General features: G+C 39.0%; 1 protein-coding gene across 9 annotated transcripts in view; it reads left to right on the top strand.

The window, feature by feature from the left end:
• The window catches only part of PPP2R2C (protein phosphatase 2 regulatory subunit Bgamma), a 168,253-nt gene that overhangs the window by 111,722 nt on the left and 33,315 nt on the right, over window positions 1–23,216 (top strand). For all 9 annotated transcript variants that reach the window (XM_048941497.1, XM_048941506.1, XM_048941501.1 and 6 more), the window contains 4 exons: window positions 8,086–8,183; window positions 8,736–8,901; window positions 13,208–13,320; window positions 14,816–14,993. In XM_048941497.1, coding sequence (XP_048797454.1) covers window positions 8,086–8,183; window positions 8,736–8,901; window positions 13,208–13,320; window positions 14,816–14,993 — 555 coding nt within the window. The remainder of the gene's footprint in view (window positions 1–8,085; window positions 8,184–8,735; window positions 8,902–13,207; window positions 13,321–14,815; window positions 14,994–23,216) is intronic.

Genomic DNA, 23,216 nt, shown 5'->3' with positions numbered 1-23,216 from the left:
GGTGCCCCTAAATAGGTATTAAAATGGTTTATGGCAAACTTTTTATCAGTCCATTTAGTGTTTCAGGTTATGAAGGTACAAGTAGTGCACTTACTGACTTCATTAGGAAAAATAGTAACATTAATTAGGGGTTCTGTGGAACTAACGACAGAAGCTTTGCAGTCTTGCTGACCTAAGCAGGTCACCTTGTACAGAAAGAAACTAAAGTGCGTGTAAACTATAGCCAGAATTTTAAGAACTGTGTCCTAATTTTCAGCTACACTGCATCTGACAAATGTTCCTTGACCTTATTTATCACTGAAGTAGTGAGAAACTTCCCATTTACTTCAGTGGGCATAAGGTCAAGTCTCTAATCCCAGATGCCTTGTACTCTGCAGGAGAGAGATGAGTGCCAGAACTCTGAAATAAGGTCTTTGAGACTTTAATAGCAATAAAGGTGGGGGTCGCTTTATTAAAATCTGAATCTGTGACATGTATTCAGTGTGAAGTCTTTTTTTACCACAGAGCAAAGAACCTTTATAATCTATGTTGCATATTTGTGCTCAAGGCAAAAACATATGTTTTTTTCTCATCGACTGTGCTCCTGTAGTTGGGTGTTATTTGCTGGTTTTCTAGAAAACCAGGAAGAAATAACCGGAGAAATAACACTAGAAACTAGTGTGAGATTAAGAAACTGATGAGAATTGTTTAAGCTCTCAAATGTCTATACAGATACTGGAGGAAAGCCCAACTATATCAAAGTTCAAGGCTACAAACTGTAAATCACAGTGGTGGTGGATACTCACAGAATCATCGAACATCCCGAGTTGGAAGTGACCTATAGGGATCATAAAGTCCAACTCCCAGCTCCATACAGCACCCCCCAAAACTCAAACCCTACATCTGAGAGCAGTGTCCAAACACTCCTTGAGCTCCAGCAGCTCTGCGCCGTGCCCACTGCCCTGGGCAGCCGTTCCATGCCCACCGCCCTGTGGTGCAGATCCTTTCCCTCACCCCCAGCTGCCCTCCCCTGACGCAGCTCCATGCCGTTCCCTCAGGCCTGTCGCTGTCACACAGAGCAGAGCTCAGTGCTGCCTCTTCGCTCCATGTGAGGAGCTAATTTGTCAAGATCTCTCTGCAAAGCCTCTCCATCCTTGAAGGAGTCAACAGCACCTCCTAATTTAGTATTGTTCATGAACTTCCTTAGTATGCATTTAAGTCCAGATCATTTATAAAAGCATTGAAGAGAACTGGCCCCAAAATGGTACCATGGGGAGCCCCATTAGTGACTGGCTGGCAGCCTGATGTAACCCCATTTGCTGTGACTCTTTGACCTCCAATCACGTTCTGTATTTGTCTAGCAGTATGCTGGACATTTTGTCCAAAAGGATACTCTTAGAAATAGTACCAAAAGCTGTACTGAAATCAAAGTAGATCACATCAACTGACTTCCCTTGTTCAACTTGGTGGGTAACCTTGTCATAAAAGAAAACTTACTTAAATAGGACTTGCTGCTTATGAACTCATGATGTCTGTGACCAAGACTGTGTTGTCTTTCAAGTTTTTTTCAGTAACTCACACAATAATCTTAATTAATAGTTATTATTTAATTAATAATTAATTAATCCATAATTTTACCAGGCACTGAAGTGAGACTGACAGGCCTATAATCATGAAGGTATTCTTTCTTATTGGAAAATTGATTCCATACCAGATTACAGTTGGCTGAGACCTCTCTGGACTCCCAAAATTGTTGAAAAACAGTTGAGAGAGTTCTCGCAATGGCTTCAGCCAGCTCTTTGGGTAACCTTCAAATGCAAATTTTGGATTTGGGTTCTGGCATTTCTCAAATAAATTTGTTCTTTGAGTGAGCACTGCACTGAAATATTCTGAATGGAAAAGTACTTTTCGTGGTTCCTGAGTATTTAGAGATGCATAGACCTGTGAAACTTAGTGAAACTTGGCTGCATCCTGGTGGTGACATGGCCAGCCAAAGCAGGTGAGCACACTAAGGCGTCTATTTGTAGCATTTCTAAAATTCAGAAGGTAGAAAAAAGGGAAAGATCTACCCGGTGCTGCTGAGGATTTGAAGTTAGGTGATTTTTTACTCATTATTTTTTTACCACTCACCCAGAGTGAAAGACTTGTTTTTAAAGCTGCCTTTCAGGGAGTAGTCAGCATTCAACCCTGTAGTTTTGGGTTTCACATCAGGAGGATATTGCTGTACTCAGGAAGAAAGGTGATACTTGGCTCAATAAACTTACTTGACAGGATTAAATGGGGCTGATGGATACTGTCCTCAGTATATTTGTTCTTGCTGACAGTGAAGCCAAGAAAGGCATCAGTTAGGAAAGCAATGACACAAAGTGCAGGGACATACACACTTCTCTGGACTTTGTTCTGCTATTGATTGATCACCTTGTTTCGCTGATCCCTGAGGCACTTACGCTATTAGCACTTATGTTCTGAGTTTGCCTTGGCCAAAATGCCTGTTGTGTTTTGCATAGCATGGAACAAACACCATTTTGTAGCATAATCATCATCTGGGTTTAAAACCAAAATGAACAAGAGAAGCTACAGAGTGTGATTTAGCAGGGTGACAATGTCAGGGGCGAAGCGGCAGATAAATCCTTTGTTTCGAACTGCTTTCTTGCCTTCTGTTGTGGCATTTCAGTCCACACAAACTTTCTGTTTTGTGCATGCTCATGCTCTCTTTTTCTCTCACCCATCCTTCCCAAGTGGCCACTCAGCCGAATACTGCTTGTCTTACACTGCTTTGATAGCATAGAAAGGTGGTAAGATTGTGAACAAAATGTCTTCTAGTAGAGTGGAGTTGGTTTTCTGGTGTATCAGCTTTTAGTTAGTTATGGTGTGGGCTGTGCGATATGTGAGATTTTTCTTTTTGCTTCCTTGCATTTTGAGGGGTGGTTTCTGATGCTGTGTAATTGCACAGCACTGCTGTGAACGAGAGTGAATGCATGCTACAGAGCCTGTTGAGTCACGTATGCAACTTCTGCTGTCAGAGATATTTCTGCCAGCTGCTTCGGAAAAGAAGGATTCATCAGATCCTCATACCTTTGGGATTTGCATACGTTGTTTTCTAGCTGCTGGAGGAAACCTGTGAAAGTTCAGCTTGATAAAAGGGGAATGGGCTCTTTCACTCAATTTTTTATTCACCTTTTTTCACCTTTTTTCTTTTTTTTTTTTACTAAGCCTAAATTAAATTCCAACAACATAGCTCAATCTAATGGCCTCCCTTCACACGAGTTACTGTAATATTGCTCATTCTTTTATCTACCATTTATCCTCTTGTTTTATATCTCTTTGTTGCAAGCTTCTTTGTTGTTTCTTCCAGATTACATTCCTAGGGGACTTTAGTATCAGTATGACCGAACATTGCTTGCAGCCATGCCAGATTGTGCTGTGATCTTATTGGATTTCACAAGCCAAGGTTAGGCCAGGTCAGAACTTGGTTGAAACAATGTAGACTACAAGATTGCCTTCTAGCCACCGGGAAAAACACAAAAAAACCCTAGATGCTGCTAGTCAGCTCAGACCAGTGTTGTGATGCTGGTGGTGGATGAAGTATTAAGGAAACGTTCTGACCTGTTCTCATCAGTGGGATTTCACAGCCTTTTATGAGAAAAATACTGACGTTAATTACAGTATTCTGGCTCACTGCAAATCCTTTAAGTCTCTATCAGGATTATAGTGCTGTTCAGCTGTATATTATATTCTCTGATCATCTTTTCCCTCTACAGCTGCATCATGATGTTTTCCCTCAAAAATTGCTCCAAAAATATGCATTTCTCTGTAGGATGAAATACTTCTGAAAATGTCATTGCTTACCTGATCTTCTGAAGCCAAGGTGATGTTTATAAAATATACCAGTGCCTTCAAATGAAGGGCCTCAGAAAACTAGAAATTATTAGTGAAAGTAACATACAGAAAAGTGTAATTGAACTTTTCTAAGAGTTGCTTGAGGTTTCTGACCGAAAGACTGTATAAAGATGAGTAAAGCATGTCAGGGTCTCTCTTGCTTTGCATGAACAATTGGTGAACAATTTTGGTAGAGTCCCCCAAGTGAGAGAAAAATTCATTACACAGAAATGAGTTTTTAATTACTGTAAAGGTATTTTACATGGTCTGTGTTACCTTTTACTTAAATCCAAGGAAGAAACTATTAAAAACCTGTAAAATAAACCTGAGAGAGTCCAGGAGCTGAACACAGAAAAGTGTGAGATGGTGTGAAGCACAGAGCAAAGTAACTGGGGCTGCATGTGCCTGCCTTTGTTTCATCCCGCCCCACGCTGAGTCTGAGTGGGCACTGCTGAGAGTTCATTTGCCCGCATCTGTGTGGGAACAGTGCTAATGAAACTGAGGGAAGAGAAGTACAAACAGCTAGAGATGTCCTGATGTGCATAGTTGTACACTGCTATACTTAGATTTATTAGAAACAATGAATATAGATAACTAAGCAGCAGCTGCTCAGTATGACATCACAATTAAACGCCTTTAAAGAGGGTAAACTGAAGCTGCAGAGGAATTAGGTAATGGGGTATAATGAGAGATGACTAGGAGTCAGGGAATGAAATGTTTCAGATTGGATCAGGAAAAACTTCCTGTTGGTTTAGGGTCTATGTTTGTGTTTCTGTCAATCCATAAAACCGGCCTGAGGAGTGAGGTCTGTAATATGTAGTGTCTTCTGGAACAATTTGCTGTGGCAGGATATAGAAGAGAAGCAGGTGTGTACCTCTCTGGAGTGTTCTCTTATCCTTTGGAAGTTTTCTGTGTGTTTTTCTCAGCCAGCATCTTTATATTGAATACTAAACTTGTGTTTTTCAGTTGTGTGAAAATGTTGTGCGTCATGTCTTTTAAATACAAATTTATATTAACATCTGTGTAGACAAAGTGGGGAATTTACACACAGATCAGGAAGATTAATATTGCATTAAAGTTGAAATTTGCAATTTAATTGTCAACATTGGCTATTGAGGTTACCTGTAATTAATAGCTAAATTATCTGTTTTTCATATAATCAAAGTTAGTGCTAAGTTTGATAATGCTAGGACATGGAAGGTGTAGAGCAGGATGGAGCCTTTCATCTCAATCATCCCTTACCAAGGACTCACTGTACGTGCAAATTCACCAGCTCTTGCATTGTGCAGCATTTATATATCCCAGAGAGGGTAGTTGGCCGGGAGTTTGCTTCTCTGCATGCTCAGGGAGTCATTCTCCAATGTAAGAGTCTGCAGGGAGACCATAGTGGCTGATGTTGCTATAGCACTAACAAAGCTGTAGGGGAATGTCCTGCAGAGGGATATGAAAAGCTTTGTGGATTGATTCTGTTCCTGCCTCATCTGTCTTAGAAAGAGCCATCTCGGCTAATCTTTATGAAAGCAGCATGACTAATGCTTGCCTGCTGAACTGGCATGTTGGATAAGATATTTTGGCTGTTGTTTTCAGCTGTTATTTACAGGATCAATAAAAGTGATTTTTCAATTCAAGGCTAATTTTTTACCAACAAGCTGCATACCATGTAAGGTTGGAATATTGGTTCTGATCTTCTTTTAAGAACAAGTTAATTTAAAAACGATGGGCGATTTCCAGTTCAGAATTCACTTCTCTTGTTGAAAGGAGAGATGCCTCTGGGATAAACAGCTTATGAGGGAGGGAATTATGCACTGAACTATATCACATTGACTGCTCAGAGATACTTACGTGTTAGCTGCTTTTATTTAAGCAATAATCACTTAACAGCACACTATTTTAATAAATACAGAGGTTTTATTATTACCCTGCTTTGGTTGCTTTGATGACTATGCAATTCCTGTTGACTTCACTGGGCATTGGCTGAAGTGTCTGTGGTGCTTTGTGACCATTTGTGACCATTTTGTGCCTTCTGTAGTATCTTGTGATCATTTACAGACAATTTCATGCCACTGTGTAAGTATTTCAAGCCAACGGAAAGTGTATTCACATATGCTAATGTAAAACCATTAATTACTTTTGCATCTGATTTTTTTGTGACCTGTTGGGAAAGTCAGTTATGAGCTACATATGCCTGAGTTTATACACCAATACACACATTTTCTTAATACACTTCTCCCCTCTTCTTTCGCCTTCTTGCCCAATACACGCTAGAGATAGGTCTAAAAGCACTGTCAGTATGAGTTGTCTGCAGTTCTGCCTGTTTGGCTGGGGTCAGATACAACTTTAAATGACTAAAACCATGCAGATATTGTTTTATGAGCCTGAGCTCACACCTACCATTAGTATGAGTTTTGCAGGATAAGAACAAAGTAACCAAGATGTCTTCTTAGTAAGAACTACGGATGAATGTTACATGCCAAGAAAGTTGATCTGATTTTTTTATGTTAAATATTTCTTAGATCCAACCCAGCCCCTCCTGAGCCCCATAGCATCACCAGCCATAGCCTCTCTATTCTTTCCATATTCTAGTAAGGTGAGAGCAGCTGGGATAATCACCTGTGAAATACAGTCTGCAGAGATCTGCATAAAGAATCAAAGACCATCAAATATGAGAAGCTTAGGATTCATGACCAAAATGTTGCAAGTTGTTGTATGCCATTTCTCTCAAAGGCTTTGTATCTATACATTTTATTCAGAGAAAAGAAATAATTGCCTGCATACTTTACGATCCTCCCTTCCTTCTTTACATGTCAACGTGTAGTGAAAAAAAAAAAAAAAAAAAAAAAGATGAACTTTTTTTAGAGAGACAAATGGAATTGAATGATGGAGATTTCTTAAAAAGATCAAAAGAGATGCTTTATTATTATTAGAGTGTGGTTTTCCCTCTTCAGGTGGTGCTTATGATCTTCCAGTAAGAATCTGGGTTTTTGGAAACTGTGTTGCTGATGAGAGCTACTGGCAATAGGAGCTTTTTAACACTCAACTGCTAGTGTATTAGAGGAATAATAGGAGCAGATGTTTTCAGTTCACAAAATGTATCCAATAAATGGAGCATCCACTTGTTATTTTAATTCCTTTAAATTTTAGTGAACTCATTTGGGGCTGGGCTTTCAAAAGAGCTTAACCCCCTGTAGCCCCATTGTTCTCGATATAAACGGATGGATGATGAACACATTTAAAAACCACAGCTTTTAATGCCTGAAGAGGAGCTGCTGACTATGGATGCTTCAAAAAACGCGGCCTGTGTTTCTGCTGAGTGCATACTGATCATTATAGAGAATTCATACGTGTAGTCTCTGAGTAATACCCTGCGTTTGTCTGTGGTTGTATATGTGATGGCTTCTTAATTTACTATTGCACTAGGCATTTTAATTTAAATTATGCTAATAGTGTAGGATTAACTGTGGATTATGATTCTCGCATTTGCTGTCGTACAAGCAGAAGTGCCAGCTCTTTTGCTCCTATCAATTTCTCCCTTCTCATTCTGATGTTCAGTATTTTGTGCTCAAGATTGGCCTCAGGTTTTGATGAGGTTTCTTGTATAAGCTGATGCAATTGCTTAGGGAAAGAGAATTGTTGAAAATTAGAAAAAGACTGCAATATTTTTATCTTCTGATGACACATTTTTATGGTGCTGAAATGATTTACTGAAAACTCTGATTTGAATGGGCTCTTGCCAGCATGGCACGGTGAGCAGTTCTCTGTGGCACATGTACTTTGCCTTTCTACTGTTGGCTCAAACACTAGTAAACTAGTGCTTAGGGTTTTATTGGAAACCTAATAAAGAATGAAGAATAAATAATACATGCAGCAGGAATAAGCTTTCACATTGGTCCCTGCCGAGGAAATAGCAGGGGGCCAACACTGTCTGCTATCTCCAGTAGTGAAAAAGCTTTATAGAGCTGGGTTTGCTCTTCCTGAATCTTAACCCCTCTGGAGATCTCCAGGCTGCAGACGTGCTGGAAACAAGTTTGCCTCCTTACGTTTGCACTTGTTTCTTTGTGTAGCAACCTTGGATTCTAATGGCATGCAGCCTGTTTGCATTAGTGCCTTGCTGTTGAATTCATTTCCCTTCAAATCCCTCATTTTTTGTGGAGTGCTTGATAATCCTAATGGCTTTGTGTTCTAGCAGCAAACTAAAATTTCCCTTTTTCTCTCTCTTTTCCACTTTAGCTGATATTATTTCTACAGTTGAGTTCAACCACACTGGAGAACTGCTGGCTACTGGTGACAAGGGGGGTCGGGTTGTTATATTCCAAAGGGAACCTGAGGTATGTGAGTTAATAGCTTGCTAACAGCTGTTTTGATTGTTAGTACTTCAATTAGATCTAACAAAAAAACTTGCTTATAATCTCAAGATTGAGTAAAAAAGAATGGAAGGAGGGTAAGTCTCTTTTCATCAGAAGTTTAGTCTTGTTCCTCTAAAGAATGCAGCAGAGCTCCAGAATTCCAAGCTAAGAAGAGAAGCGGTGGTCTTTGTTTTACTTTTTAATAGCTTTTGCCTCTTTGATGGAGTTATTCAATTTCAAACAGTGTTTGTGCTTTGCTATCTTTTCTGCTCCAGTTTTAAATTTAGTCCATGCACAGCATCTTCTGTGCAGTTGACATTTCTTTCAAAATTCTGTCCTTTATAAAATGCTACTTTGATATTTATGGGAAATTTCATTCCTGTAGAAACGGATCTATCGATATCATGTTTTAAATGAGAAATTTAATTATACATTCAACATTTTTATAAGACTGCTAGTACACCTTCCCCTAGAGCAGGAGAAAATATATTGCCATAATACAGCATGCATTTTTGTTGTTCTTATTCTTCACAGAGTAAAAATGAGCCTTACAGTCAGGGGGAGTACAATGTTTACAGCACTTTCCAGAGCCATGAACCTGAATTTGATTATTTGAAGAGCTTGGAGATAGAAGAAAAAATAAACAAGATCAAGTGGTTACCACAGCAAAATGCAGCTCACTCACTTTTATCAACAAATGGTAAGATAGAAGAGAATATATTGGACATAACCACATTTTGCTCTTTTGCATTTTAGCACTGACTGTATATATTCAAGTTCTGCATTCATTTTGATTTACTGTTTTAGTGATTTCATGTGTCAGAGTTTACTCAGACTGCCATACTGATTCTGATAGCTGTTACTTTTGCATTTTATGCTCAGTCACAAGATTTTTCCTTTTGATGTTTAGAGCACTATCCATTTTTGTTCTTTGTGTGCCATGCTAGCCTGAAATTAACTTTGTGATAAAGACATCACCTTATCCAGCAGCTGTGTTTCACTGGGAATTTAGAATTTTGTCTGCTGTGTTTGTCATAACTTTTATTCTTTGCAGATGTGTAAATGAAAGTAGGTGAGATAAATGAATTTCTTTTTCTCTTCATTCATTATCATCAAAATGCTCTATTTAAGTTCTACAATAGGAGTAATAATAAGAAATGGGTACTGACTCATCTTTCCACATGCTTAAGGCCTATTGCTGAAGAAAATGCAGAATCATTGCTAAGAAGGGAGATGCAGGATAATATAGTTGGAAGAAACTGAATGGGTCCTAATTTGTACATCTATCATTTAGTAAATATTTGGTCACTGCCAGCTTAAGATCCAGCAAAATGTTTTGTCCTCTATTCTCCCTCCTTCCTAATTGTGGAGAATCCTGCGTGACCTCTTTATGTGAGGAGAGCAGAAGTGATGTCATGGGCATAGCCTGTGGATGTTGGCCTGGGATTGCAGAATGTTTTTCTGTGTTAAGGAGAATTCATAGTATCCTGGCACAGTAAGGCTGAAATCTGAAAAGTCATCTTGTGGCATAGTCTTAAAATAGTTATGGGTTTAGGATACAGAAGGCCCATGTTGAACTCCTTGCTGCCACACAGACTTCCTGTGAGAATACACAGTTTATATCAATTCCATGCCTGTTAGAAGTGGAGAATACTATTTTCCCCAGCTTGTACAGTGTGAAGGCATTGTCTGCTATCCATGCTTACATTGGTCCTGCTGTAAAAACACTTTGAGTACTGGCTTATATTTTTACCTGTTTATGAGCCCTCTGCTAGTTTAGGATCTAAAGCACAGTTTTGGTCAAAACAAAGAGAACTATAAAAGATCCTATAAAGCTTCTGCAGAGCATGTTCTTTGCCTAGTTACAGGTAGGCAGCGCCTATTGAATTTGCTGGAAGGAGCATCCCTGTGTTAGGGAAAGCATGAGAGGGAAGTCCATCTAATCTCACCTTCATTATATGAGACCTGACAGGTCTGCACTTTCCCGAATCTGTTTCCGTCCTTCTAAGGACTCCTTCATGAGTCACCTTGCTATTAGAGAGTTCTTTTGCAGTTCACACATTACCAGTAAGTTGTCAGCTAAGCTCTGCTTGCATTGTCTTAATTAATGGAGGCAGAAGAAAGTCACCAAGGCTTTCAAATCCCACTGTGGATTTGCAGTGCTTGCAGTTAGCAAATTCCTGGTTTGCGCTGTAAACTGAACTAATTTTGTGGTATAGTATTAAATTATTAAAATTCATTGGTATCTTTTGTACCAGAATATACTGGGACTTCCTATTTGATTTACATTGTGTAAATCAGAATTTGACCCATACACATCCTTTCATCTGAGAATTTGAGATTTCTTATCAGACGTTAATTAATTTAAACTTCACAACACTCTTGAGACTGAAGGAATACTGAACCTCACGAAGATATTTCAATATGTTGCGAAACATAAGCATACTTGGAATTTCTATGGAGATTTTAAAGTCCGGAAGGCAGACGAGGGAGAAGAAAACCAACACACAACATCCTTAACCACTGAAAGTTTTCTCTCAGGGAAGTGGTAGATTTATCAATAGCAGTCAAGTTCAGCAGTGGAAAACACACTTTCTTCCTACGTATTTTATAATCACTGTATTTAGTAATATTAGATGAGCAAAAAAGCACATTTACATGTAATAAAAGTCCCAAGTACGTGATATACGTGAAGTGATTACTTCTAGTAATTAACATGACTGATAAAAATGAAATGTACTGAACTTCTTTTGCAACTGTTCAGCTGCAAATGGAAATAACCACTTATTCTGTAGATTGATCCATACCTGTAGGAAGTGCTGTGATGGTTTCATCCTGCTGGGCAGCTGAACTCCACTACACCACTCTCTCACTCCCCTTCCTCAGAGGGAGAGAGGGAGGAAATGTGATGAAAAAAGGCTCAAGGGATGAAGCAGGGACAGCGAGATCACTCGCCAAGTACCAGCATGGACAAAACAGACTAAGCATAGGGAGCTTAGTGTAGTTTATTTCCTATTACTAACAGACTGAAGCAGTGAGAAACTAAAACCAATTTCCTCCCATCCACCTCCTCCTGCCATGCAGTACAGTGTAAGAGGGAATAGGGGCTGCCATAATGCTTCATCTCTGCTGCTCCTCCATGGTCACTCTCTCCCCCTGCTCCACATGGAGTCCCTCACACGGGACGCCAGCCTTACTGAACTGACCCTGCATGGGATTCCCACAGGCTGCAGCTGTTCAAGCACTGCTTCAATACAGCTCAGTACCACAGGGCCCATCTGTTAGTAACTGCTCCAGAATGGGTCCCCATGGGCAGCAGCTCTCCCAGAATTCCTGCCTCACTGCAGGCTCCTCTCCACGGGTTGCAGCTCCGTCGCAGGCCCTGCTCCTGCTGGGGCTCTCCATGTGCTGCACCTCCTTCAGGGCTGCTCCATGGCTACACGTGGAGACCTCCACATGGTGCCTGCGGGCTGCAGGAGGGCAGCCTGCCTCTCTGTGGGCCTTTCCTGGGCTGCAGGAAACTTCTGCTCTGCACCTGGAGCAACTCCTGCCCTCCTGCACCTCGTTGCCCGCAGGGCTGTTTCTCTCATGTTCCTCACTCCTCTTCCAGCTGCTGTTGAACAGCGGTTGTTCCCTTTCTTAGATCTGCTCTCACAGAGGCACAGCCAGTGTCACTCGTGGCTCAGCTCTGCCCAGTGTCAGGTCCCTTTTGGAGCCATCTGGAGCTGGCTCTGATCCGACATGGGGCATCTGCTGTGCCCTGCTCATCCCTGCAGCCCTCCAGTACCAAAACCTTGCCACATAAACCCAACACAGATGCATAATAATAAAAGCTCTCTGAGTAGCGGAGCAACTGATTGATTTTTAAAATAAAAATAGATCAAAGGTAAAATTGCTATAGAAATGAGGAGTGATTGCTGTATTGAGGTATATAACTTTTAAAATAATACGTACTAGCATTTGAAAGAAGTGTTTGGAATTTTGGGAAGAGAAGGGTGAAGGAAGAAGAAAAGATTAAATGAGAAAAATTGCAGGAATGGAGGTTAGCATCTGACGTGCAGATGCTTTGGAAAATCTGGCTGCTCCATGAAGGATGTGTAAACCAACTATTAGAAGGTCAGGACAAGGTATGTGCATGTGTAGAAGGAGAAGAGCTGACATTTATTTTTCTGCCTAAATTTGCCAGGTTAGGTGCAAGGTTGGAGGGGAGTAGACAGTATCAGGGAAATCTGCAGCTTTAATGTGCAGCTACAAAAAGGAGAAATTCCATCTGAAATGTTTAAAAAACTCTTCACTAAACAAGAGACATCCTAATCCTATTGTGATATTCTTGATGATCACCTTATCCATCACGAAAAGGGAGAGTTTAGGTTTAACTCAATTTCCTGTGATACTGATATATTTTTCTCTCCACTTCTCTCTCTCATACCCTTATAGCATGTTTCTCTGTTTTTTAATGTGTTTTTGTTGATATCCCTTGTTAGGAGAGCAAAATCTTTCATACTTCACACTTTCATTTCTTTGTTAGAGCTCATGATGTTATACCAATACACCTTTGTCCATTTCCACAGCAACCTAAACAGGTATAACTGGTCTCTGTTCTTGTGTGGTTCACAAGTAACCTAGCTAACACGCTTTAGTATCAAGGTTATTTCCTTGATGATTTGACTTTGCAAGTTTGACCTTCAGCAGGAAGCACTGTGTGGTTTTGGTATGTTCTGCCTGCAAACTGCTGAGTTGGATATGAGAACAGCGTGTGTTTTGCAGGGTCTGTCAGCTGTCAGGGCCCTCTGACTCACTTCAGGGTATGGGTTGTGCTTTATGAGTATTCTTTCCAGTTGGCAGCATTGATTGAATGTGCCAGATTTAGAGACCTAGACTGTTTCAGCATGGAACATGGCTAAACCAAGGTGCAGAAACTTCTTTAAAGAGTATTTTGTGAAAGGTGAGTAACCATGTTCAGAATTCCTATGCTGACAGAAAGCTGTTTGTCTCTTCTTTTAAAGATAAAACAATCAAGTTATGGAAAATTACTGAAAGAGATAAGAGGCCAGAAGGGTACAACTTAAAGGATGAAGAAGGAAAGCTTAAAGATCTTTCTACAGTAACGTCACTACAGGTAAGATGCTGTCATTGTCCTGGTTGCTTCTGTGTGAAGGAGATAGTCCTGGGCACCAAGTCAGTGAAAGATTTAGATATACACCTAGTGTTAAGTATATATGCAATTACTCTTGAAGTTTTGGCTGACTTTACAGTTCTGAATCTATAATCTATTTTTAAGTCACAAATCCTTTACAGCATAGTGACCATCACAGAAGTGTTTGGAGTTTATCATCAATTCTATTTTTCCTGATAAAATTCTCTCAGTGTGACTTCACTTTCTTTCACACAGGGTTATGGAACTTAGTGTGCTGGAAGAAGCCTACTTATAATTAATATTAAACAGTACACTCACCTCATTCAGAGTAATGGAGTTAGACAGTATAGCAAATTTCAGTCTCATCATTATTACAGTAGTATAAAAGAATTGTCTTCTTTCTGGAGATATGCAGAAGTCCAGTGAATGTGAGGCTTTGCATTGCTGATGGGTTCAGTGGTCAATCTCATATTGCAATATATTTTTGCTCTCATACTGTAATGGCTGAATCACTTCAGGTGTTTTTCTAAAGAAGATGACTAAAGGTTAGAACTAGAAGTTCTATCCTAGGCTGTGTTGTACAAGTGCTATTATTTTCACTAATCTTAAAAAGAAACAATCAACTCCTACCTGCAAGCCAAGCTGATACCCACCGAAGACTGCAGATCTACATGAATGGAATTCTTGCAGAATTCCTGTTCTGTATCATTAAGCAGACAAAGCCAGTTAGGATTGCTTGTAATCTGAGAATTCAAAGACGGAGAGAATCATTGCTTTGTTGCCATAGCAGCAAGTTAAACTCAAAGCTTTAACTTTTCTGTGTTTCTCCTTAAATGATCTTGCATGTTTAATAGATTGTTTCTGATGCATGTTCAACTACATCAAATATTCCCAGTTGAGGATCACAGCATTTCTGTGCTTAATGCTCTACCAACAGGGCATTGTCTAGATTTCAGAGCATGACATCAAAATCACACACAGGGAAATAACAAGGGTGCAATGATCAGTTGGGTTTGTTTTCTAAGACTTTATTTATTATGTTTGGCAGAGATTATAACCTTTTCGCTGATTGACTTCTTTTTGAGATAAAGTAGCAAAAGGAATAATGTGAGTGATTTGCAGCAAACAGAATATAGGAAAAAATAAATACTAGGAGTTCATTGTTTGCCTGATGAAGGCAGAACCTTCTGCATATGTGAGACATGGGACTGGCCTGCACTGTGGCAGCTGTCAGTGCCTCTCTTCCTGCGGCCCAAGCTTTCCACTGTTCTTCCTAGCTCTCCATGGCTCTTGTCTTGGCTTCCCCGTTGTCAGGGATGGTCTTGCCCAACTGTTCATCCATAGAGAAGTTCAACTTGCATACACTGCTGAGAAGTTTTATAATGTCACAGTCTTTGAATACTTGCTCTCCATCATGCTAGCAAAAAAATTAGTAAAGATCTTACTCTGTTTCTGATCTGTTGTTGTTTTTTGTCAGGTGCCTGTATTGAAACCTATGGATTTGATGGTAGAAGTCACTCCCCGGAGAATCTTTGCTAATGGTCACACCTATCATGTCAACTCAATATCTGTCAACAGTGACTGTGAGACGTACATGTCAGCGGATGATCTCAGGATTAATCTCTGGCACTTAGCAATCACGGATAGAAGCTTCAGTATCCTTTATTGTGATTCCTTGGTCAGTGGTGATAGCATTAGTGGAGCTTAGGAGGGACATTATAAAATATTTTTTCTGCAAATTTATAAATATATCTTACCCTTACCAGAATCCAGGCAGTATTTGTAACAGAAAACACTCAGATATCATAAAGGACAGCTAAGAGGTTGCAAAATTTAGGGAATTTTGTGAAAAATAGCAGTCCTGGAGTTGGTCAGTGACACATAAACAGAAAACAGATGATGACTGAATGATAACTATCCACCTGACTAGCATGTTACAGCATACTGTAATTTCCTTAAGACATTTCATGCTGAGCTGCACCACTTTTTTGTAACTTTTTTTTCCTGAAAGGCCTATTCTTCCTCTGTCCCCTGTTCTCAGCCACCCTGCTGCACAAAACCCTTATTTCTCAGATGTGCATAGTTCGGGGATTAGGCTTGCCTGCTTCATGTGAGTTCTGTTTGGAGTTAATGCAGTCATTGCTGTATCAGGTGCTGGCATCATCCTGAAAGCCATGTTGTGGGATCATTGCAGTCAGGGAGGCTGCCCCTGCACTGCACTGCACAGTGCAGGAGGAGCCAGAGAAAACGAAGTCAAGAAAAATGCTTCTCTGTGTGTTACAGAACATAAGGGAAGAGAAAGACAAGAAATAGATTATGGAGCCAGTTCAGAATACTGTATGCTCTTTTTTGTTGTTGTTTTGTTTTATTTCAAGAGGAATTAGAAGAATATTTATCCATGGAATTGTATGAAGGACTATTAGATGTTGATATTAGATATTGCTGTGGACAAATTCCTTTTGCCAACACGAAGAGCTCTTTTTCCTTTTCCTATTGGTCTTTCATGTTTCTCGATCTGTAGGCTAGTTAATCTCTGGAGCTTGGCCTGTGCTTTATTAAAGTCAGAGGAAAAAATATATAAAGTGAAGCAATTCTTGATGTCCTTAAAAACAAAAATCCAAATGGGACTGCATTTGTAGTATCGAATGACAGGTGCATTTATTCTTGGTAATATGAGTTTGGAAACAAATTGAGGTATTTCTTTTCTGCCTTTCACCCGTCTACATTAAGTGAGATCAATGGTGCCTTCTTTAACAAGATTGTTTCTAGGATCAATCTTTAGGTGGTCCTTTAAAATACAGCAGTGTTTGCCTTTGATATTCAAGCAACTGTACTTCTGTAGTTTCATATGAGAGGACAGAGTGAGAAATTATTTTGCCAGCGCATCTCTATGGAGTAGCAGTGTGGCTTCTCACAGTGTCCTTCTCACTGTAGCTTCACCCTCCACTCTTGTGTCTCTCCTGGGCACGTTTGTAGGTGCCTGATGAATGTATTCTTCCTCTTCTGAAGCAGAGCGATGAGTCAGAATGAGAACAGCAGTCTCTGTATGTCTGTATGTGATAACCAAACCACACTCCTGAATACTTATGTAAGTCTTTGCTTTTGGCAATCCCCTAGTGTTGTGTTAAAAGATGCTTTATGAAGTATGGATTGTGAGGATAAATTTTTCTGAGAACTTCAAAAACAAAACAAAACAGTTATTTGTTGTTGTTCATGAGGATGACCTGAGATTTTAATGACTCATTTCTCATGATAAGAGCTTAGTGACTGAAATATCAGATCCAAATGAATTTTCAAATCCCAAATGTGTGTAAATACTTGAAAATAAAACATTACTGAGAGTATTGATACAATCAGAACAGAAGCATTGTGAATACGGTGGTGTAAGGTAATTCTTTGTATGCATATATTTTCCTTTCTCCTGTACATGTTGAACAATTAATCTTCACAAAAGAGTAAGGAGCTGGTGGATAGATAAATTTGTCTGCTATTTTGTGGATGAGGAAATTGATACAGAAAGTTTAAAGAAATTCTGTATGAGAACTTTAGGTTTCATAGCCTGATTAACAGAATTTTAATTCATTTACCCTTTGTATGAAAATGTTTATATGTAGTCTTCTAAAGTGTTTTCTACAAAGATACTTCAAACTAGCAGTGTACCTGTGAAGAGCTGGAAAACAGTTTCAAGACCATAAATGCTACCATATGTCTTGATGGTGCAACATGGACATCAAAGGTACTTGAGACTGAATAACTATTATTTAGAATGTTACTGACCCTACTTGTGTGTACTCATCTGTTGTATTCAGTCACAGCTGTGTGTACTATGCACACCTTCCTGTTGTGGAATATTTACTAATAAGTGTGTTTGCTAGAGTTTGTGTTTGAATCACTAATTTAACCCTTACAACACTACACAATTTATAGTAAGTAAGCTGTTAAGTGTCTGAGGATGTTCTAAAACTGCTGATTGGGGGTGAAATCAGACTCTGTTTCTGAGTTTTAGGATGGGAAACTTTTTGTTTATAAACTTTGGGGATACTTGTGTGGATAACTTTGGAATAACTGTTTTATCCTGGATTCAATACAGATCTTGCTACTTCTTTTAGATACGCGTGAATGAATACCTGTCAAGTGGTCATGAGACAGTTTAGGCAGTGATAAGAGAGAGCACTAATAAAAACATTAGTAAAGAGGTGGTTAAACTTAGGTGGCAGCCTGCTTTTGCTATACTGGCCACAGTGGCAGGTTTTTTTTTTCTTTTTTTTTTCTTCCCCTATATAGGACCCTTTAAGTTCTCGTAAAATTGCAGCAGCGTGTTTTCCAGTAGATTTTGAAATCTGTCCAGTAACGAAACTGAGTCTCTAACCGAAACCTCTAAGATCATCTAGTTCACTTGTGAGCCCATCGCCCACTGAATGCCCACTAAACCATGTCCCCATGTCCACTCCTGCCCTCTTCTTGAACACTTCCAGGTATGGTGACTCCACCACCTCCCTGGGTAGCTCATTCCAATGCTTTATTACTCTTTTAGAGAATGATTTTTTCCTAATATCAAACCTGAATGTTGCTTGGTTTGGTGCCTTGTTCTGCAGAAGAGTTAAGAGAACAGACAGGAGGAGACTGAGTTTTAAAAATGCTTGCTTCACACTTTCTTACTAGATGTAAAATGGAAGTGAAACATCTTGCTGTTTTGCACTGGGGGTTTGATTCCTTGTAACGTTTAAAACAATAAATAGAAAATATTTAGCTCTTAGTTGCATGCGTTAATAAGGGATCTGGCAGTGGTACATACTTGTCTTTCTACTTTCCCTCAGAGACAGCAGTGCTGCATATAATGAACTGCAGTCTATTTACCCAAGAGACTGTTGTGACGATGGCACAACAAATACAGTGGTAGAGCTTCTGGACATTCAGCTGATGTTTGAACATCTTTACAAATTACCGGGGAAAAGCTGGAGAAAAACTGTCAGATTAACAGTGATATGCTGGGGTTTTTTAAGTAAAATACTTTGTCTTTTAAAATTTTAGTTGAGGACAGTTATAATGGCTTCAGTTGGGTTATAACCATTATTTTAGCACTTCTGTGAATCACTGAGAATTCTTTGTGTATTTCAAAACAAAAAGACAAAGCAGTGCAGATCTTAAGTTAGTTCTCGTTCTGGCTGCCTTGGAAAATAATTCAGCTTTGCAAAATTTGATAAAAATATGCACTTTAGGTAGAGCCTTAGGCAAGCAAAATACAGTTAGTGACTTTGTGGTTTGCTTTGATATTAGCATAAACAGTAACTGGGGTGAAAAGCAGGGAAGTGAGTTTTATGCTATGACTGTAAATTTTTGTGAGAAATATGCAGAACTTTTGTACATGACTTCCCACTTGCAAGCATGTTTGCTCAGTATTGTTTGAGCAGGATGAGGAAAGGGGGGAGGAGGTGAGAGGAAAGGAAGCAAGAGGGTCAGCTAGTAAATAATTACATATATGAGGCTTTTCTTCGCTAAAAGGTTTAGTGTGTGTGATCATGTTATGGAGAACGAGAGTGTCCTTAATTATAGATGATACTCTTCACTGGAAAAGAAGGGAGGTAAAGGTTGCTGTATTTGTTAATGTTCAGTCTGAAATGGCTTAGCAGTGTTGCCCATAGCTGAAGCATTTAGATAAGTCATCTTTGGTGTACTGAATGAGAAAACTGCAGCGCTGGAAGCATACTGATAAGGCTTACTTCACATCAGCAGCAATCTTTGGACTATCTAGCTGCACTAAATATTCTTTATGAGAATGTATTTGCATCACTCACAGAAGTATGTAGCTCATAGCACTTGAACTCCCTTCATTTCCTGGTAGCGCACTATTTCACTTCAGCAGCAGTCATGGCATTGCTATGGAAACAACATCACTGTTTCCAGCATGTACTCATCTAGAGACTCATCTTGACTAAAATACTCGTTTCTCAGTCAGATCAATATGGTCCACTGTTATCCTGATTTAATAAAAAATTCCTACTTCTCTGTCCCATAAGAGTTAAGCTAATTAGCAAATCACCATAGGGCCTTCTTATAGTCTAATGTATTCCAGTATTTGAAGCATATCATGGATAGTCAGATCGTTAGGCACTGTATCTTAGGGAAATTAATTTACGTAAGAAATAAACAACAACAAAAAAGCAAAGAAATAATATCACCAAAATAACAGATTATGTAGATGGAGACCAATTTCGTACAACCTGATGTGCATCTGAACTGCACAGGGCATATCACGGCGTGCCCTGGGGCAGCCTGCCGCCTTGCAGAATTCCCGTTCCCTGTCTCAGTGCTATGCATTTGAATGCTAAACTGAGAGCAAACATGCAGTTTACTCTTGGCATTCTTGGAGCTGGAAGCTGACAGGTTTGTGCCCTTCAGTGAGATTTGGTTGTTTCTATAAAAATTCCTCTGACACGATGACTGTGCACAAACTGTTCACAGTGTGTTTTTCTTGCTCTTGGAAGAAAAGCCTTAACTCCATTAAAATCCGCTGCTACCCCACCCTCAGCTCTGTTTTCCTCAAGCATATGCTCTCTGTTTGGACAGTTGGAAGACGTTATTTCTCTCCTTTTGATAACTCTGTATATTACATTTGAATGCTTCCTGTTCTATCAAGAAAAGTTCTGCCAGTCTGCATTGTGTGTTTAGAAGGAACACTGCATCAAGGAGCCCTTTTCTAATTGAGTTGAGTTGTTGCTAGCAAAATTGAGTAGCTTTCCTCATGTTCTATATTTCCCAGAGTCCCTCCTTCTCCCACAGGCTTTGTCTTGGTCTCTCTCCATTAAAGACAAATGAAGGCATCTGCAGAGCTAAAATCAGGTCTTTAAGTCAGAAGCAGGGGATTGCAGAACAGATTGCAGGATGTACCCTATTTGTATGGTTTGGCAAGCTCTTTTAGAGTGTAACTATTGAGAAATGCTTGCTTTACAGTGTAGCTAATGAAGATCAGTTGCTCTGCTCTCCTAATTAAAATACTCCTACTTGAATAACTGAGGGAAAAAAAGCTATTTTTGACAGGCTTAGATTCTAGGTAGATGTAATGTACTTTTTGGTCTTCATTTTTTATTTATTTTTTTTTTCCAGCAGGGTAATACTGGCTTTCTAGCTAAAGCTATTGGCAGTAGTCAAAGATTTTGGCACCTAACTCACATCTGAGTACTGTGAGCTGGAAGTTTTCTGTATGTTTTAGTGAATGATGAATTATGCTCTAACTGAGGAAGACTTGTGAAAGCTGAATAACGGCTCAGGTGCCCTATCCTGCTAAGTCATAGGAAAGGGCAGCATGGAAAAGAAAAAGGCTGAAAACAAAAGAAAAAAGAGAGAAGAAATTCTAATATATTAAACTTTTTAATACGCAAAGTTCACACCAATATCAACTCTTAACTGTTAGGTTCTTTGTTACGTTGTCATTTCTCATCTGCTAGTAATTAGATTTTAAGTGGTCATGATGTGGATCTTTTCTTTATAACTGAGATGCTTGTTGTACTTTAATGCAATGAAATACATTGGAATAAATGTATTTTTAAATAATTATACTGAAAATGTGAAGCTAGTCAGTCTCAGCCCCACTTTGTACTCAATTAAACAAAGATTATTGAGTTAAATAGTTTGTTGGAATTTCAGCTAAGAATCTGAATCTTGCATGGCGAGATCCTGCTTGCCTTTACTTCCATCTATAGATTAAATGGCACTTTATTTAAGCTAAAATATGAGCTGCATACCAAACATCACTGATGTGTACAAGCAAAGCTAGATGGAGTTCCAATATTAAAGTTATGTATACACCATAAAAAGAATATCTGATATACATTAAGTTGGATAAAGGCAGCTCTAATTTAGAGTAAAACTCAATCATTATTTTAATGGAGCTGTTAAACAGTGTTACTAGATATCACTGATCAAATAAAGCCTGATTTTTCTTTAATATGTTTAAGATTCTGTAGAGGTCTACACTAATTGGATATGTAATACTGGATAAATAGTAATTAAGAAGAATATAGAAGGAGGAAAATTTTCTGGCTGCTAGACTGGGGACCACACTGGCTCCATGGATATGTAATCAAATAATGCACCCAGCACCTGTTCTTTGTAAGCATTATAGTTAAATATGGGATAAAATAAAGAATTTTCAGTCGTAAGTAAAATATCCCATGTGACCTCTAGAATGAGGATTTTAGAACTGTAGTAGTTGAGAAAGACCTTGACATATATTTTTATTGCTGATTTGGAAAAATGCAGTAGGGATTCTTTTGTTTAAGAACATAAGAAATGTTTTTAGTATCAGTTGTGGAATAAAATTAATAAAAAAGTATATGCAGTTGTAAGTTGCCATCTTCTCTGAACTGTATAAAACCCTGATAGCAGCAGAGCCTTTCATGAACTCTGACCAGACTCATCTGTTTCTGTGTCCCTAGTGCAAAGTGCCAAAGGAAACTGCATTTGTAGGTCACCTCTAGGTTCTTACAGCCTCTGACATAGCTACAGCTTCTACCACACAATTATTCAGAAACTTATAGGCACTGAATTGGTTCTACTTCTGTTGAGGTAAAATTATGCCCAACATGTGGGCACAGTTATTTCTGATGTGATCATCATATAGCACAAATATCCTGACTATGTTTTTTAAGAGCTGAGATAGTTCTGTGTTTGTATATTATCCTGTGTTCTTCATCCATAGCTAGCTGGTGTGATTCGAGTAATAGATAATAATTCTGACAAACGAGACTGCACGAGCAGTGACTGTAAGAACCTTAAGGATTTTTGTTTTCAAGAAACAGAGAGAAGTCACTGTCTTTTAGAAGACTAATTCCAGATTCAGAGAGCTGTGGAAACCGTAAGTTTGCAAAAGTAGTCTTTGAAACTTTTGTGTTGTTTTGTCCTTTCACTCCTTGTCAGAAACCATCAGTTTTTAACTGTTCCCATCACCTTAAGTTGACTCATATCTCAAGAATGTGATTGTCAGCTAGTCAAGTAGAAGTGGATGAAAGAACATATCTGATAGCAAGAAGAGAGATATCAGAGCTAGTTAAATAGTCTTTTAGCATCAAATTGCTGTCTGAGGCCATCCATCCAGAGTGCTCAAACGTGCACTGCAGCAAAAGCAAGCAGTCCACGGCTGGAGGATCAGATACCAGTGTCTTCAGGACATGGGATACAACTATGAAAATATTCCCTATCTAACTGTCTTCTAAAAATAAATAAATGGGAGGTGTTCAGCCTGGCTGTGAAAAACCAATTGTAGCTGAGGCCTTGGCATTCTTGGCAAAGACAAGTCAACGTCTTTTTTTTTCTTCTTTTTTTTTTTCTGAAGTTGGTTTTGAAGAAGTTAATTTAAAGTGATTTGAGCATAGCTATAGCTTTGGGATAACTACTGCACTGCAGATTTATTGTTTAATAAAAATGTTAGTTTGTTAATCAGTGTACCTAATTTCCTTACTTATCACTCCTGTCCATACACAATTTGAATGAATAAGTATGTGATTCTGTTAACCTTTTAATGGATTAGTCTTTATTTAGCTCTGCATCTTCTCTAATGCAGTTGTCTCTAAATAGTGATGCATACCCATTATGTAGTTGCTGCAGAGGTAAGGAAAAACAGCCAGAGGCATTAAAATACTTCTGGTTTTTAGAAACTTAAAGTGAATTGCAAAAACAAAAAAGAAAGTTATCTGGAGTTGCAGCAGACAGTGAAGAATATAGTGAAATCCAGGACCCACAAAACTCGTGTCAGAACTTTCAACATAACGTTAAGGAGTAGTGGTGGGATTTCACTATATTGATGTGTTTGTAGAGTGATCTAAGTAAGAAAAAACAAATACAAATTTTTTTTTTATAGATCTCTGCAGTGAGTTGCTTTC

Source organism: Lagopus muta, chromosome 4 (genome assembly GCF_023343835.1).
Source record: "Lagopus muta isolate bLagMut1 chromosome 4, bLagMut1 primary, whole genome shotgun sequence".
NCBI classification, from domain to species: domain Eukaryota; kingdom Metazoa; phylum Chordata; class Aves; order Galliformes; family Phasianidae; genus Lagopus; species Lagopus muta.
Note: the sequence above shows the minus strand (reverse complement) of the source record. Positions and strands in the feature narration are given on the sequence as shown.